Source organism: Kryptolebias marmoratus, linkage group LG7 (assembly GCF_001649575.2).
Source record: "Kryptolebias marmoratus isolate JLee-2015 linkage group LG7, ASM164957v2, whole genome shotgun sequence".
Lineage (NCBI taxonomy): Eukaryota > Metazoa > Chordata > Actinopteri > Cyprinodontiformes > Rivulidae > Kryptolebias > Kryptolebias marmoratus.
In genome coordinates this window covers 2,313,009-2,331,405 of record NC_051436.1, presented here as the reverse complement: position 1 = coordinate 2,331,405, position 18,397 = coordinate 2,313,009, and the positions used below count along the sequence as shown (strand labels likewise).

The window sequence follows — 18,397 nt, the reverse complement described above, 5'->3', positions numbered from 1 at the left end:
ATTGCAGGTGAACCAACGATCTGCGAGCATAACTCTGCTTCCCTCACTCTTGCTAACTGTCTGCTGGAGGAAAGAGGCATCGACTACAAAGTCTTACATCTCAATGACCCGAGCTGCAGGGGTGAGCTGGATCAGAACAACATGGTGACTTTCAACTTCAACACCAGAAACCTCTGTGGGGCAGAGATCTTGGTGGGTTCTTACTAGAAGCAGAAAAAAACTTGTGCTGCACTTCTGTAGTTTGCATTATTTAGCTGGGTCTTGATTTACTGTAAAACTGCTGAATTCATAGATACATTTAGTGAAGTGAAGTGAAGTGAAATTTATTTATATAACATATTCAGCAGCAAGGCGATCCAAAGTGCTTTACAACACAGAAACAACAACAGAATCAAAAAAACAACAATCAGGTACATACATAGTCAAATACAGCAAACATCATAGAAACATCATAATCAAATACAGATCAGACATGTATAATCTAAATGAGATATAGCATACTCTAAATAAAATCATGATTAAGTTAAAGCTGAGCTAAACAACAATTAGGCTAAGACAGTCAAAATATGAACTAAGATAAACTAAACTAAACTAAATGTGCAGGAAGGCTAAATAAGCTAACATAAACTGAAACATGGGGCGGGGGCAGAGCATCTTGTTTACATAAAATCTAGGGAGAAATTGAAGATAGCTGGCCAAAGCCAGTGTCAGGGAAGCCAGAATTTACAAAACAATAATCGTTTTGGGTCAGACTTGTTTTCGTTTGCCTTGAAAGTCTTGCTCATACTTCTCAATGGCGAATCCAAAGAGCCAAATTCCAGGACCATTCCTCTTGAATCGAGCAAGCAACTTTCTCTAAGATGTAACCCATATTAATATTCATGAGTCCCTGAATCGCAATTCAATCTGCGTTCCTGTAAAAAACGTTTTGGAGAATATGCAAAGACAGGCTCCGAAAAAGAAAGCAGGACAGAGAGGCAGAGGGGTGGGGGGTAGTTCAGGAAACACGTCCGCCTTCCACCAGGAGTAGAGCAGAAAAAGTGCTAAAAACTAAAAACTTTTTCAACATCTGAATGTGTTATCTTTCAGTTTGATGAAAATAGAATCAACTACACAAACGCCATCATGAACCAGAACGTCACTGACCTCATCACTCGCCATGACCAAGTGTTCATTGAGTTGTCCTGCTTCCATCCTCAACCTGAGCTGAAGACTGTGGCTTTCAGCATCAAAGACCACAGGTACTGGCTGGTAGCTTTTGTTTTTGTCAACATGCACAGCTTGTTGGCTGCTGGTTTGTATGTTATAGGAGCTAATGCGTGATTGTCTTTTTGCTTTGCAGCTATATGGACGTAACATCTGGAGAATGGACTTACAATGTGTCCATGATCCCCTACACAGATGAAAAATGCACTAAAATTGTAGCTACAGGAACTGAAGTGAAGCTCAATCAGAAGGTCTGGGTGGTGCTAAAGACCCAGGGGCTGGATGAAGAGACGATCGCCGTGGTGACCGACTCCTGCTGGGCAACCAGTGTGTCGGATGCTGACAGCAAACCCAGACATGACCTGATCATAGATGGGTGAGAGATGTTCTTAAATGTGGTCAATGACTCCCGTTTCTAAGATATCCTTTGTGAACATATGTTCTGATTTTACTTAAACACTGTTTTCCATTTTTCTCAGCTGTGCCAACCCTCTTGATGGGACAGTCCATGTGAAACAAAATGGAGTAGGAACTTCCACCTACTTCTCCTTCAACATGTTTGAGTTCACCAGACATCCTGACAATGTCCATCTGCACTGCAAACTCCGTCTGTGTCTCAAAAAGGACAACAACTGTGTCCCGGTAAGCCTGAGCTCTTTACAGATTAAATTTGTACAATATATATAAAATAGATGGAATCATATTGGTAAGTTCTGTGATTTTTTTTCTTGTATTTTGATCTTCATTCCTCACTTTATTTTGGGACTTCAGGATTGTACCATTCCACCTGTAAGAAGGCGTAGATTTGCCAGGTCCAAATATGCTCGTGAAGCTCCAGCTGTCATCAGCATGGGCTGGGCCAAATAGGTAAGACTCCAAACTCCAAAGTAACTTTGTTGCTTTCTGTGTGTCAGAAATAGATCTTATGGATTGAAGGCAAACAAAGAATAACTTTCACAGCTGCAATTGTAAAATCCAACAAAATCATATTTTTTTACAGAAAATCCCACAGTTAACATTTTTGTTAATTAATTTTTGTTAGTTAATTAATTAATTTTCCTTTTATTATCTTCTCAGATGGTTACCATGGTGACTTGAACTGACCTACCGGCTCCCGACCTCCATGATGACCCCTGACCTGAGTCCTGATCCAGAGATTGGCTGTATTGAAGGATGAGCTCCTTTCCAGCTGCAGTGATGAAGTGTTTAACTCACACAGCTGGAATTAGATGCTTTTTACTGCAAGACATGTGAGGACAGGACTAAAATGTAATTTATGACAAACTATTTATAAATTGGTGAAGGGACCTGAAAATACAAAAACTTGATTTTTGCTTTTGAGTTATACTCCTGAATAGCTAATTATAATCACAAATCATTAGTAATGTATCCTATTTCAATATGTAACCATGTAACCGTCTTATGATCATCAAGAAACCTTTAGATTTAAATCACAAGAATTTGCCTTCTGATCCTTTGGCAAAATGCAATCTGTTTTGTCTGCTTGTCCACAATTGATAAAAGTGTCAAACTGCAGACTTTTATCAGTCTGCAGTTGTATAAGTGAACATTTTCAACCATCAGTACTGGCATCAGTCTGGTATTTTTCCTGTTGTGATGTAATACTTTAGGTTTCTTCCACACTAGTCCAATTATTGTAAAACCTACATTTTCCACAATCCTCTCTTTCTCTATCTTGACCATTTTCTAAACCAGGTGTGGGCTTCAAGGCCAGCAAGACTGACCAAATATATTATTAGCAATGGTACTTGAAATACAATGATCTATGGTTTATAGCAGTCCAATCAGTACTTAGCTATATTCAGTGATATTATGTTGATGATAAATTTGTGATAAATTGTGCAGCTCTAATGTGGAGATTCAAAATTAACTGGAAGTGCGCATGTTTGTTTTTTTGTCTCATGTCACATTGTTGGCTCTGTAATGGACTGGCAACCTGTCCTTTACTTTTAACTTTAATAATGCATCGTGGTGTTTTAAATAAATCTGCTTGGTGACTACTTGCTATGTCTTCAAAGCACTTTTCTTTTTTCACAATTACGGCCATTTGATTTACTTTTAAATTAACATTAAGAAAGTATCTAAAATCCACTTTCATGATTACATAGTCCAAAACAGCCTGCCTGCATAAAAAGTTTTTAAGATCATATTTAAAAAGGGCCAGATCAGTGAGATTAGTCTTGAGGTAGTTGGTTCCATAGTCTGGGTGTTGCGACCCAAAAGGCCCGATCACCCAAAGTTTGGATTTAGACTCAGGGACAAACAGTAAAGATATAATAGCTGATCTTAAGGCCCTCCAATACTCACAGGAAGCTAATAGATCAGCTAAATCAGGTGGGACATGACCGTTAAGAGCTTCAAAAGTGAACAATAAAAACTTTAAATCAATTCTAAAATGTACAGGAAGCCAATGAAAAAAATAAACTCATGAATCAACCTATCATTTAAAGATGGATGCCGTTGAATCAATGTATCGGAGCTCCACTGAGCCTTTGTATTCTGTATGTGAACGCATTTCTTTCAAGGTTAAACTTGGACTTTTTTAACATCAACAAAATCAGCCTTTTTGGAACCAAAACCCAGAGTTTCAATGCTTTGACTAAGTTCATTTAGAGTTAATAAATAAACAAACTGGGAGTAAAAAAATAACCCTAAAACAAAATGTTAGAATGCTTTATTAAAACTTGATTCAATCTTTTATCTAGTTTTTATAAACTGGTTTGTAATGCAAACTGTAACTCTACAAAAATGTAGCCAGGCAGGAAACCAAAGTTGTGAAGTATAGTTTTTTAGCCCCAGGCTGAATAAAGACAATTTATTACCTGGAATGTACATATTGAATGTCAGAATACCATCTCGGTTAGTCAGAAGCAGATCGATTCAAGGAAGTTTCTCACAATCACTAGCTGCCGTAAACACATTTCTTTGAAGATTAACTAACTTTAAATCAGTGTTTCCAAGCTTCTCAGCTTTCAGGCGGTGAATCAAAGGTTACGGAGACCTGTGACTCTTATTCATCACCAATAAATAACCCATTTACCAGAGAGCCTCATCAATCATACCCTTTAACCATTTATAGCATTTGTTGTTATCTCAATGGAACAGTTAGGGATAAGTATGGTTTTAGCTATCAAATTTAAAAATAATTAGATTTTTTAAGCTCTAATTTAATTATTGTAGCTCATCTTAAGACCCCCTTTTGGGGTCCCAACCCCAACTCTAGAAACTACTCATTTAGATAATGGTATTGTTAAAGTACATTTGAAAGGTAACAACTAAATAGTATCACACTGACGCATGAGTGCTAGAGTTGTGTATCAAAGTTAAGTGGAAAGTCAAAGTCAAATATTTTTTTTTTGTGCTACAAATAAAAAAGAACATTCTTGTGATTGTGAGCCAAAAGGAAATTTATGGTTAAAAGGTATAATGACATATGTAGTATGTTTTTTATTTATTGTAAAGCCATTAATGTCAGAACTCCGTTAAAACGTGCAAACAAACAAAAACACCTAATTGGGCAAAATAGAGCAGGTTTTGTAAGATTTTGCTGAGGAAAGTCAAAAAGCCACAATAAAATTAAAATGTAACAATGATTTGTCATGAATAAAATATTAAGTAAAATGAATCTATTACTCAGGTCATGTCCTTTAAAGTCTTTTTCTAAAACAGTTGAAGAAAACCTGCTAAACAGGTAAAAACCTTCCACACCTGTGCTCTAATGAATCACCTGGTTTCTAAATGCTTCTGGAGAAAATTCACAACCTACATCAACTAAGGTGTTGTGTTTAACAACACAACCTCAGTTGTTTGGTTCAAAAGCTGCAAACGCTTTTTTGAGCTCAATTGTAATATTTTCTATGAAAATGAACTCACGAAGCGATAACTTCACCGGCAGCCAAACAGAAAATCAACCACACTGCTTTACATGCTGTCCTCAGATATTTCTGCTATTATAAATGAGCATTCAAACCAACGGAGAAGCAAAAGTTCAAATTACAAAGGTTTTCAAAGTACATATAGTATTACAGTCTTGAATTTTATAATTCTATTGACCAATATTTCAAGATATAAGAATGAGCTGACACTTGATAATCTTAGAAACTCGACCAGCGGATATCTTTACAGTGACTGAAGTGAATGACTGCACATCCTGTCCTGACAACATTGTTCTGATGGGAAAACATGCTTTCAGACATTCACATGGTTGGACACCTGCAACCTACCTGAACTGATCAGTCACAAAAACACTGCTACAGTTCACGTTTATTTCTCTTCATCAGAACGGCAGTGGGCTCTAGAAAAATACATAAAAATGGTTCAAATACTGAAACACTAAACACAATCAGCAGCAGCTCCTGAGCATAAATATTAGTGGTGCAGACTTTGTCTTCAATCACTGAATCCACACAAATTTTACAATTTGCATTTTATGTTCTGTATAAAACAAAGCTGGGCTATATATTGTTTAATATTTATTTTTGTTGTCATTTTGTGCACTATGTTGTCTCATGGTCCTCGGAACAGTACTCCTGTCTAATAATAAAACAGAGATTGAAGTGTTTTACCTCCTAAAACAGGAGTATTTTTAATTTTATCTGTGCAAAAAAAAAACAAATGAACAGCCAAGAGACACACACGAAAGCTTTTCCTCCCACCAAACAGCACACACACACACAAAATACAAAACATTTATGGTTTTCGAATCTTCTGGAAAAAAATCAATTTCTCACTTCTTGTTCAAAATAAAATGATACTTTTCAAAGATTTTAAACTCTGTTCATATGAGTTTTAAACAGTGAGGTGCAGCCTGAGACTAGATTTCAATGGTTACCATTTTTATTTAAAAGAATGTTACCTCTTAACTATGAAAACAATTTAACCTAAGTTATGTTTTATTTTTTTTCTCACCTTATTAACACACAATAAATGTAAACATCTTTGATCATTCCAGATGTGTAACGAGATGCTGCAGACTCGTTTTTCACAGGACAAGAAAAGTTCTCATTTCACATCCGCCTCGCCCCTTTTTCTGGGTGTGGACCAGAGCGAGGATGGACATAAAAAGAGGCAGACAGTGATGAAGAGGCAGCTCAGAGGTTTCCACACAGAGACGACACCTGTCCAATCTAACAAGGATCATCAAGCAGAATCATCCGTCATCCTTCATTCCAGCTGCAGACGGTAATGCATGAACCATTTACTTCATTTCAGTTTTCAAAATGTCTAATTGTGAGGGGGGTTTTATTTAAAATTAAACTATGTGTCTTCCAGCTCTTGCTGTTCGGGAAGCCTCCAACATGCTCCGGCCTCTGCTCTACCTGTGCATCCTCATGGCACTGACAGGTAACCCACACGCAGATGAATCAATTGTCTTCATAGTTTATTCAAGTAAAAAGTACTATTACAGGTTCCAAGACCAGTTTAACAGCAATAATCCCAAATTAAAAATGTTTACATCAGTCAACGTTTACAACCATTTTAGTCAGGAACAGGCGTGAGTCATGAAAACGTTGTTGTTCTGGAAGAAGCAGCCAGAAAAACTGAACTGCCTTAACTGTCGACATAATTAGAGGAGAAATCAACTATTTAACACAATAAAACATGGTGTATGAGTTTGTCACCTGTTTTGAGTTTAAAAGATGTGTTTTTTCTTTTTAATTGAAGCTATAAGATTAATTTATTAACATAAAATATACAATATTTCATTCTACCATGGAATACAAGTCAGTGTAACAGAAAATACCTTAACATTGCATTATGTAGCTTCTTCCTGTGTATCTTCGGAAGATACAGTTCTTTGAAAATAAGTGTTACAGGATGATGTTACATATGTCTTACAGAAAACACAAGGCAGTTAAATATGTGAAACAGATAGCTACACACCCAACCTGGAGAACAAGAACCACTACTCTCAATAGTCAAACACTGTAAACTGCCCTGGTATGGTCACATAATAAGACATCCCTCGTTGTCAAAGACCAATTTTCAGGGAACAGTAAATGGAAATCCAAACAGAGGCAGACAGAGGAATAACTGAATAGATTACATCAAGGAGTGGACAGGTTGTAGCTTCCAAACCCTGCAGCAGAAGACTGAGAGGAGAGATCCTTGACTGCACAAGCATTTGCCATGACACTTTGAATGAATTATATTCAGAAGGCCGTTCATCATCCTCATTGGATCTGAGCAGGTGGAACATAACAAAGGCCCAATGTAACATTTTATTCAGACATCTTTGCCTGAATTAACTTCTAAATTATGATGATGAAATTGCTGTGTGTTGGACTTTCCCAGCTTTCCTGTTTTTTCCAACCAGCTGACAGACTGTAGCTTAGACCTCTCATATGTGTCCACGTCTGCAGGTGCTGCTAGAGCGGACACCTGCACTGTGATCGGCCCCACTGTCATTGATTTTAAAAGTCAGCTCAATAATGTGACGGATCGTTGTGTGTACTCTGTGATGAAGAATTCATCAAATGGGTTTGAGGTGCTGGCCAACTTCCAGGAACGCCGTCGTAGAGACGTGAGCTTTTTGGACAGCGTAACCCTGCTAATGGCTGATTCAGGTGTTGCTTTTCACCTGGAGCAAGGAGGCAGAGTTCTGGTAAGTCAATTACAACTTCAGGTAAAACATTTTGGTAGAGTTTGATCTAAAACACCCAATGCCCCATGTCTAACTATTCTGTATTTGAGACATTAGTAACTTTTGTGTTTTAGACTTTTCACTCAGTGTTTCCTCCAACTTTTTTCTCCTGTCTAATTCAGATGAACAATACAGTGCTGACCTTAAATAGTTCAGCCCAAGAGTTTCATGGCGTTAAGCTCTTCAAGGATCAAACTGGAGTCACTGCACAGTTTACAATCACCGAACAAACCTTTTCTGTGTTCTTTGATGGCTACAGAGCACAGATCCACACAGAAGGTAAGACGACTATATAGTGTCAAATTTAAATTATATCCTGGTTTATAGTTAGCAGCTGTTTAAAAATAGTTGTTGTTTTTTTACTTTTTCAGCTCCTGTTGATTTATCTCTGACTGGCCTGTGTGTTGACTCCAGCACTGTTTCAAATGCAAGGGTCCCTCAGTTCAGCTCCTCCAGGTAGAAGAGGTCCAGTTCTCCACCTATTACTGCTCTGCTACTACTATATTATAGTTTTATACTAGTTGTGTTTTATGAACAAGCCAGGGAAGTAAAACAGTCCTTAACTTTTGTTGTTTGTCGTCCTCTAGTTGTGATACTCAGTACACAGATAATCCTGACAGTTCAATCAACTGCACCACCGTGACTGAAAGGTAAATTCATCCATATTGCATAAAACATCTGATTGTGTTATGCTAAACTGGAAAAAGATGTTAGCAGGAATGGAAAATTAAAAAATGAACATAGATTAAACATTTATTTCCCATGTTTTTTTCTTTTCATGCGTAAAACAGCTGTAACATTCTGAAAGCTGCACCCTTCTCCTCCTGCAACGCCAACATTGACCCAACGCCCTACATAAACGCCTGCATGCAAACCATGTGCAGATATCCTATAGTGGACGGTCTCGGGTGTCAGTTCCTATGGGCCTATGCCAGAGCCTGCAGCCTGAACAGCAGCGCCATACAGGTGGACTGGGAGGCTGACACCAAGTGCTGTAAGACCTCGACTATTTCAGCAGTTCTCTTTATACACCCCCACAGTTTTTTTTTAAATCATATATTTTTATGTTGTGTAGCTCCACCTGAGGCCTTTTGTCAAAACAAAACTTGCAATAATCACGAGTTCTGTGGAAATAAATTCACCGGGGAATATGGCTGCCTCTGCAGAGCTGTGTTTTCCCAAAACTACAAAGAGTCCAACACTTTGGGTACGACATTTTGGATAAATACATAACAAGGTTGAGTGAAGAAACACTGAAATTGTTTTAAAATTGTTTGTTTGCTTTAACTTGTAGGAAATCCAATAGACTGCAAGCAGAACTCTGTGTCACTCACTCTTGTTGGTTGTCTGATGGAGGAAAGGGGCATTGACCACACTGCTCTACACCTCAACAACCAGAGCTGCAGGGGTGTGATGGACCAGGAGACCCACATGGTGACTTTCAGCTTCGACACCAACAACACCTGTGGGGCAGAGATCACGGTGAGTTATCAAATGTAATCAAACAAGCAGAAAAATCCACTTTAGGGCTTCTACTCCAACATATCTAAAATGCAACACTGAGCTTTTTCAGGTCCAACCTATGTATGTGTGTTCCTGCAGACTAATGGAAGCCAAACAATCTACAAGAACGCCATCATGACCCAGAACAGCTCTGATGTCATCACTTACCATGACCAAGTGTACATTGAGTTCTCCTGCTACCAAAGTCAACCTGAAATAAAACTTGTGGCCTTCAGAATCAAAGACAGGTGTGTGCCTACTGGTAGCTTTTGTTTCTGCTGCGATGAAGAACTTGTCGTCAGTGTGTTTGTGAATCACAGACGCTGAAACATGTTGATGTGTTTGTTCTGCAGCTCTGTTGTCCAGCACATCACATCTGGAGACGGGAATTACACGGTGACCATGAGGGCCTACACTGATGCTGGACGCACACAGGCCGTGGATTCAAGCACTCAGGTGTTGCTCAATCAGAAGATCTGGGTGGAGCTGAAAACCGATGGACTGGATGCAAACGTGATCTCTGTGGTGACCGACTCATGCTGGGCAACCAGTCAGAAATTACCCAACAGCACTCCAAGATACGATTTGGTCAGCAACGGGTGAGATAAATTTATAGTGGCTGCTTACAGCCTCTTCCTAGAAATCCTTCATAAATGTGCATCCTGTTGCTGTTACTGTGCATTTCTTCCAATAAAAGTTTTTATTGCTTGTTTGTTTCTTTTTTTTCAGCTGTGCCAACCCTAGAGATCAGATGGTGCAGGTGCAGAAGAATGGAATGGGAACTTCCAACTACTTCTCCTTCCACGTGTTCCAGTTTTCTGGGAGTTCTGGTGAAGTTTACCTGCACTGCCAACTCCAGCTGTGTCTCAAACAAAAGAAGAACTGTGTGCCGGTAAGCTGCACGGAACATGGCTGTTCAGTATCGTTTATTGTTTGTTTATTAGTTAGTGGGCAGACTGTTTAAACCAGGGGTCTCCAACCCTGGTCCTCAGGGCCACCATCCTGCAGGTTTTACTTGTTCCTCTGCTCCAACACACCTGATTTGAATCAATGAGTGATTAACAGGCTTCTGCAGAACATGAAGAGGTGATTTAACCTCTGAATCAGGTGTGTTGGAGCAGAGGAACGAGGAAAACCTGCAGGATGGTGGCCCTCCAGGACCAGGATTGGAGACCTCTGCTTTAAAGCATCCCTCAACATTTCAGAATTAATAACCCCTTTGGTGTGCAATATGACAATGTGAAATAAATCTTGTGCAATTTCTGCATCTTCTTCATTTCTATTTAACTAAGCAGTTTGTCTGGTTTTAATATTTTTATTGTTTCACATTTTCTGCTTGCTTTATTTGTTTTTATTTTCTGCTTCATGGTGAGTTTTGTTCTGTGTATTCTTGGAGTGGCTGCAACAATGTTGAACTTCCCTGCAAGGTGTAAAAAGGATTTCTTTTTTATTCTGTTCTATTACCTAAACCAGACTGAGTGCTTTTCAGTTTGATATGTATAATAATTAAATATCCAAAACTAATTAGAACCTTTCTGAATTAATTTTGAATTACTAGTGGACCACAACTTTTAACCTCTCTGTTCTGCAAAGATCTTTAAAGACTTTCTCATTCACACACTCATATAGTGTCTACAATTACATGTTTTTACTCACTATATAGAGCATTTTCTATTCTCACTCACACACTAATAAGCATATTGGTGGTGGGGGAGTTTAGTGCCTTGCCCAAGGACACGTCACCATAATTTAGGGACCGGGACTCAAACCCCTGACCCTTTTATTAGAAGCCAACCACCCTACCCATCAGACCAAGCCACCTTAGGGTACTAATGTAACATCCATCAACGTTCTTCCATGAAGTGTATGATATATGACAAGTTAAAAAGACTCTTTACTTCTGGTGCTGAAGCTAAACTTCTGAGCTCAGATACAACGGAAGTCTATGTGAGTTTAAAATCACATCTTGTGTCTCCAGGGAAATCCTTTGCAGCTTTTTGCTAAGTTTTGTTAATGCCACACATATTGAACTGCATATTTTGACAAATTTCTTTATGGGTTTTGAATAATTTCAAAAAAGATCTGGATTCTCCACAGTCTAAACAGTCAGTTTTGTTTTAAGGATTGCACTAATGGAGGAAACAGAAGACGCAGATATGCCAGGTCAAATTTCGAACGCAGGACTCCGTTCTTCATCAGCATGGGCTGGATTCATTAGGTAAGACTGTTGTGGATTCGTTTGATCTTTTCTGATGACTTTTTTTTTTGCATTTACTTCAAAAAGATCTTACAGATATAAAAACCTACATAGACAGTGGTGGACGAAGTACTCAGCTATTGTACTTGAGTAAAAGTATTGATGCTCATGGTCAAATCTTACTCAACTACGAGTAAAAGTTGCTCGGGCAAAAATCTACTCAAGTTAAAGTACTGAAGTACTCACTTTTGAAAATACTTAAGTATTCAAAAGTACATGCATTTAAAAGTACTTAAATATTCAAAAGTTCAAATTAAAAATTTCTAATATCAGTATATATGTTTTGACGTGTAGAACCACTCTGCTACAAATTCTGCACCACCTGTTAAGAACTTCAGCATAAAAATGCCACAAAAACAAAAGACAGCTATTTTAATTATTAATTGTTATCTAAAAACACATCAAAACAGAGTCTTGATTCTCCTCAGACTTTCACTATGGAACAGAGGTTTAATGTTGAAGCTATTACCACAAAGTAACGACCAGCTTCCTAGAAATGTCGTGGAGTCAAAAGTACAATATTTGATTTTGAAATGTAGTGAAAGTTATAAGTTCCCCCCAAAAGAATTACTCAAGTAAAATAAAGATACTCAAAAAATATACTTAAGTACAGTAATCAAGTAAATGTACTCTGTTATTGTCCACCACTGTACACAGATGATGAAAGTATTTTTGGAACCAGAATTTCATGATCCTTTAAAGGAAATTCATTCACCATAAAATGTACTTAAATGTAGTTTAATATGATGTATGTGTGACTACAATGAATAATCAGCAGCCTGACAGTCAACGATCAAATAAAACCAAAAGCTAAAGAGATGAGACAACGAGGACAGAAGTTTTTGTATAAAAGACATAAGTCCCAGTTTATCGTTGTCTTCTCAGGTGGTTTCCATGGTGATTTGGACCGGATGTGGGTCCTGACCAGAAACTGGACGTGTAAAAGGATGAACAGCAGATTCTAAAGTTGATTTCTGAGGGATTTTGTGGGTTTGATTTTCATTTTAATCAAATTTATCAGAAGAAATGAATTAACATTAATTAATTTTTAAATCAGTCTTTTACAATTCAGGGGTTATGGATCAAATTTTACTTTTTAAAGTGGAGTATGATAATCTTTTTAAGCATTTAGTTTTGGAGCTGGGTTTTAAATAATCTTTAATGTACTTTATTTTTGGTCTGCAACATTTTTGATTGACGAATTAAAAAAAGAACTTTTTAAAGTGATGAAATGATATCTTAAAAACAACAATCAACACCTAAATTAGTTTAGAAAAGCAATAAAGTGAGTAATCTGTAATTCCGGGCCAGTACCTGCAGAGTTTAAAGAAAAAACTTGCGTGATTAAGAGGGTTTATCATCAAATTACTGTCATTTATAATAATTCACCTTACTGACCAGGATTAAAAGCACAAAAATCCCAGTAAGGACACTAAACAGTAGCTGTTTAAAGCATGAAAAGGTGATGAGAAGATATTTCCTCCTGCATCTAAAAAGAGACCGCAGTGTTCCCTTAACTTGCTTAACCTTCGATAATTTTTCTGTTGTCTCTTTTTTTTTCCAGCTGTGTTCGTTACACAGAAACATGCCACTTTTCTGCACTGTATTTCTCATTGTTTAGCATCCAAAAGACAAAAAAAAGAAAGAAAATAAAGGAGATGGAATAAAGACGAGTTTTACTTTCTTTAACCCTGAAGGCCTCGTAACTAAAGAGAGGAAGAGAAGCTTTTATAACTTTGGGTCCATTTAACCACCGGTTGAGATTTACTTCACTTTATTACGTTAACTGGTTCCACTAAAGGTTGTTTCAAGGTAAAAAGTAAAAAGAAAATATTTGAAAAAAGTGTATAAATTGCAATGGATTTAAACGACTTGTGAGTCGTTTAAAGTTGATTAAATTAGTAACCCTCTGGTTTTAGGAGTAATGTGGATGTGCACAAACAGAAAGCAGCTTGGGTCAGTCTTTTTTCAAGAAAAGGAATTGTATGTTTTAGGCAAAGTAGTAAAGTTGGATTTAATTAGCAGAATTTAGTTGCTTTACTAACTGAAATTATTGCAACAAAACTAGTTTGTTTTGACTGGTCAGAATAAACCATAACATTCAGTTTGAGATAAAATAATTCTGTGATTCAAACTGCTCCTAAATGAGATTTCTTACAGCAGAAATCTGAAACCTTTATAACCTGCGGAGATATTTTTACCATCTTTCCTACTAAAGAAAAGTACACTGTATAAATTTACTTATTTAAGTTGCTAAGCAGATTTCCTTTTTTAGTGTCAGGCAAACAGACAAGAACAAACAAGACTTTTGTGCTAGAAGATTTTTTAAAACTACCTGTTTCATTCTGGATAAATATGTTATTTAATGCAGCATTTAATTTAATGTGAAAGTGTAAAAAATACATCTGCTTTAGTTTTTTCCTGTAGCTTGAATCTGCAGATTTTTAGATGAGTGAATGTTGTACACACTTTATTTAGTCTTTTACATGCAGATTTTTACTTATTTTTGTCATTCTTTACTTCCTTCTAAGTCAAATGATGGAAATTCCAATTTTATATTTGTCCTTGAATGCAACACTAACAGAACACAACATAAAAAAGTTAATGTTTTATAATTTGCTCGTAAGAAGCACATCTTAACTTTAACAGCTACGAATTTAAAATGATGATGATGATGTTAAACACATACTGATACAACTAATTAACCATAAACACATCATGGCTCAATGAAAATGAAAGAAATCATCTGACATCTTGTTGGTTACATTTCATTTAAACCTTTAGAGGAATCGCTCCCGGCAGCAGCTTCTTGCATAAACAACATGCTTACTCATCCACGACATGATGCAAGCTCATTTGCATTTAAGGACTGAAATTATTTGGATTACATCTAAACCACAATCACCTTGTTATAAAAGCAACGACATGTCAAAAGTAACTATATGCATTACTTCATGTGGCTCAAATTTAAATTCTTTATTGATAATTCATCTTAATCTGTGTTTCACCTGGACATAGTGAATGCAAAGAGAACACAATGAAGACAAAGAAGAATAACAAAGACGGACAAGTACAGGCCTGTTTGAAGACAATAACTCTGACAATACATGAGTAAAAAAATAAACTATCATATACAAGAAACTGATGATAAATATGTTTGGAATGTCATTTAGTCTCACAGTAATTTGAGAGATAACTTATCAGTCTCTAAACAATCACCAGCGGCTGCAGACACAACAGCTGCAATAAATAATGAACCAAAGCTACATATATTCTAAGAAAAGAAAAATGAAACTCTATGTATCAGTGTTAGCGTTGCGTCAGAAATAAATAAATAAAATAAATTTATAAATGTAGTTTAAAGACAGAAAATGTTAAGTAGAAAATCCTAGATATCAAAGGATTTAAAGAATTAAAATATGTCCGCTCTGAGACAGTCAGAGAATGTTTTTAGACAATTTGAGAGTTTATGAGGTACAAGAAACACCAGGTTTGTCTGAGCTGAAGAGCAGACATAATGTGACAAATAAAGACGTATCACTGAAGTTTATGTTTCTATTATTATTATTTCACTACTGATATAATATCAGGAATATTTCAATTCCTTAAAAGGGAGAGAAGTAGAATCAGACTTTCTTTTTCCTGAAAACATTGTCACTAATGTGGGACATTGTGATGCCAGTCTAAAACCTGAATATCAATGATTAAAAAAATAAATACAGAAAAGATTTACACATTTTTAAGAAAATGCAAATGCTGGTGTTTGGTCCACTGTGGAGCTGTTATATTCAGGATCTGGTCTCACGTTACCTCAGAGGTGCTGGGTGGGGATGTAACAGGTTATTGTCCCGTAAGAGGTCTGGTATAACTGATTATATGTTTAGGAAGAAGAAATGTTGACTGTCGGAGTGTTTTCATGCCGAGTAAAAAGCATCTAAATCAGACACAAGCACAGAAAAATCATATTATATGATGTTTATTATCTTCCCATCTGCTTATAAGTAAACATAAACATTTTACAACTTTATAAACTGTTTAAAGTTTATTTCACAGTGGTGTTACATTCAGTCAACCACAAACATGCAGCACTTCCCTCAGTGTGTTAATGTGCATACCAGAACACTTTTCTCCTGATTTGCATATTAAACCTGAATCATTTAGTCACAGCTCAGGCAGGTTTTTGTTTCAAGTAATAATGACAACGCAGTTTTTTTAAACAAACTTGAACGGCTGTCTTTGGTTCAAAGCGAGCCGACAGGTTCAGCTGAACATTTCCAATAAGCAGCAAACCACAACGTCCTAAAATAAATTAATGCTCATGGCAGCGTGAAGACAGTAAATCAAACAGACAGAAAATCCTTTCTGAGATATCTGAAAAACATGTTTCTGTCAAGATCGGAGGAAAGCAGGAGGAACCCAGAGCGCAGACTCATAATAATAAAGAACGAAAATTTATTGAAACTAACAAAACTAGACGTGGCAGCAAACTAATACAAAATGCAACAAAAGGCAAGGAGTAGTGGGAATGGGACACAAAGGGCAACAAGTAACAAGAACCAGCAATGAACAATGAACCAGCGAGTGAGTGGAGGACATGACCGGGTTTTAAAACACAGGGTAATTATGGGAAGTGGGCACAGGTGAGTGATTACAGCAGGTGGAGATGGGCGTGACAATTAACCAGGTGCAGACCGAGGTGAGGTGAATACTGACAGAAATACAAAGAACAAAATAAACTTCAACAGAACAAGAACCCAGAACCAAAACTAAGAATAAACTCAAAAATACTAGAAATCATGACAGTTTCAGTGTGAAAACCATATTTCAACCTAATTGCATCTGAATTTCTACCTTAATCTGACGTAGCTTCATCATCATGGGGCATTTGTTTCTATAGCTTGTCCCAACACACACTCAGACAGAACTTTTCATTCAAACATGTTTAGTTCAAAGTCCTTGGATAAACCAACCCAGAATGCATGCCTTCCTGAAAACTGCTTTAAGCATAAAAAAATCTTACATGCAAGGAACAAAACTGTAATTTAGACCTTTCCAACAGCATCACATCAAGGTGTGAAGCTCTACAAGAATACCAGTGAACAGAAGTGAAACTTTCTAAAGTCTGAGCAGTTTTTGTATGAATTATTAACTTGTTACACAAAAAGAGAACAGTTGGGAAACAGTGGTGGATGTCTGGAGAGAAAAAAACCTAAATGCAGAACATCAGAGGCAAGAGGCAGGTTGATGAAAACCAAAGTGCTGCAAGAAGCAGATCAGTGAAAGCTCAGCTGGACTGGAACTGAACACAGATCCGGGCTGTGGACGATCAGGAGGACAAACAAACTGCTGACTGCAGAACAACAAAGATCTGTCTGCACGCAGGTGAAACTGGAGCTACGTCTGCACTGAGGCAAGAACAAGCAAATGAGAAACAGATGAGTGGCAGCTGACAACAAAACCTAACAACACAGAAGAAATAAAAATAAAATAAGGTTACAAAAAGATTCAGAGTAAAAACAAGAAATTGATGCAAAACCTAAGCTCAAAGAAACTTGCAGGTCTTTAAAATACTCCACAAAGATCTTCTGTTTTTCGGTTTGGATGGTGGATCATCTTTTAGACTGAGGCGATTACTGCTGCAGGAAGAAGAGTCTCTCTCATTCAGGCAAGAACTGAACAGAAGACAACTGGACTGAAGATGTCTCTCCTCTCATCTGAAAAGTCTTTTCACTTCTGACTGTGGAATCTGAAATTAAGCTTTTAAAGATGTCGTTAGAACAATTCCACAGTCAAATGAGTCACTGACTCAGCTGTTATTTGGGTCATCGGCACTTGGGAGTTGTTCACCTGCAGGCAGACCAGAAGAATTTAACTTCTAATAAAATAGTCATTTTATTTTATATAAATAAACATTTACATAACCTTGCAACTGAAATAACCAAATATTGTTAATGCAAAACAAATAACTTAAACAGTGACATGTAGTCACCAGAAAATGCTAAGTAAGTTGTGCTCAGGTTTGCATGAATCTTAGAAACTAGCACTGCATTACAATCATTGTTTAAAACCCATTAACACCAGAAACTTCTCCTGAAGAGAGGTGGAAATGTTTTTAAAAAAATACAGAACATTTTTAACTCTTTTGTGAAACAAACCTGACGCGCAAATAAAGAAAACTCCATCCATCTTAAACTCAATAATCAGATTTTCTGTCTCTCTGTAGTGAAAATGCATCAAACAGGTTCATCTTCTCAGACTCGAGTCAGGAATCCCTCAGTTTATTCGCCTGCAGCACCCTCTGCTGGTTGTCTTGAGTCACTACATCGCATAGGTTCAACTAACTTACATGGCGTTGTCATCTGTCTTTTTTTTTTNGGGGGGGGCTTGTTGGATAGTATGAACATACTGTGTATGTGTGCAGCAGCTGCCTGAGGCGTATCGTGTTGAGTCACAAGCAATCAAACCGACAGATGAATTAAAAATATTAATTATTGGGGTTTGCAGAATTTACTTTAAGGTGTTTACGAGCAGAAAAATGTTCCCCACCATTCTCGGGCCTTTGGCTCATTAACTTATACAAAGTTTGTTGCTGTGATTTTAGTAAATTCAACAGTTCGTTGAATAAAAATGTACCTGATTAACCAAAACAATAACTAGAGCTGCTTCATCAGACAAACTTTAATTTCAAAGAGCCTTTGGATAAGATTTGGACACCCGTAGATGGCACCAGTGCGTGAAAAGGAATTAAAAAAAAGTCAAACTCAGAA

At 37.1% G+C, this 18,397-nt stretch overlaps 2 protein-coding genes across 2 annotated transcripts; both read left to right on the top strand.

The window, feature by feature from the left end:
• Positions 1–12: 12 nt before the first annotated feature.
• Positions 13–2,789, top strand: LOC108251612 (pancreatic secretory granule membrane major glycoprotein GP2-like). The gene is made up of 6 exons (XM_017441962.1): positions 13–192; positions 1,090–1,241; positions 1,343–1,582; positions 1,686–1,848; positions 1,978–2,073; positions 2,284–2,789. The coding sequence occupies exons 1-5, from the start codon at positions 142–144 to the stop codon at positions 2,071–2,073; spliced, it is 702 nt and encodes a 233-aa protein (XP_017297451.1). The 5' UTR covers positions 13–141; the 3' UTR covers positions 2,284–2,789.
• A 3,528-nt stretch (positions 2,790–6,317) lies between these two features.
• Positions 6,318–13,298, top strand: LOC108251610 (pancreatic secretory granule membrane major glycoprotein GP2). Its single transcript, XM_017441960.2, has 14 exons — positions 6,318–6,408; positions 6,499–6,570; positions 7,590–7,831; positions 7,993–8,149; positions 8,242–8,326; positions 8,458–8,520; positions 8,662–8,864; positions 8,946–9,077; positions 9,165–9,352; positions 9,473–9,621; positions 9,727–9,972; positions 10,103–10,265; positions 11,496–11,591; positions 12,516–13,298. The coding sequence occupies exons 2-13, from the start codon at positions 6,525–6,527 to the stop codon at positions 11,589–11,591; spliced, it is 1,770 nt and encodes a 589-aa protein (XP_017297449.1). The 5' UTR covers positions 6,318–6,408; positions 6,499–6,524; the 3' UTR covers positions 12,516–13,298.
• Positions 13,299–18,397: the final 5,099 nt, after the last annotated feature.

Bases quoted from the DNA above. Each gene is read 5' to 3' on its own strand.
- LOC108251612 (XM_017441962.1), top strand. From the start codon at position 142: ATGGTGACTTTCAACTTCAACACCAGAAACCTCTGTGGGGCAGAGATC. The intron at 1,242-1,342 runs GTACTGGCTGGT...TTTGCTTTGCAG, and splicing joins TTCAGCATCAAAGACCACAG to CTATATGGACGTAACATCTG. The intron at 1,849-1,977 runs GTAAGCCTGAGC...TTGGGACTTCAG, and splicing joins AGGACAACAACTGTGTCCCG to GATTGTACCATTCCACCTGT.
- LOC108251610 (XM_017441960.2), top strand. From the start codon at position 6,525: ATGCTCCGGCCTCTGCTCTACCTGTGCATCCTCATGGCACTGACAG. The intron at 7,832-7,992 runs GTAAGTCAATTA...TGTCTAATTCAG, and splicing joins AGCAAGGAGGCAGAGTTCTG to ATGAACAATACAGTGCTGAC. The intron at 9,622-9,726 runs GTGTGTGCCTAC...TTTGTTCTGCAG, and splicing joins GCCTTCAGAATCAAAGACAG to CTCTGTTGTCCAGCACATCA.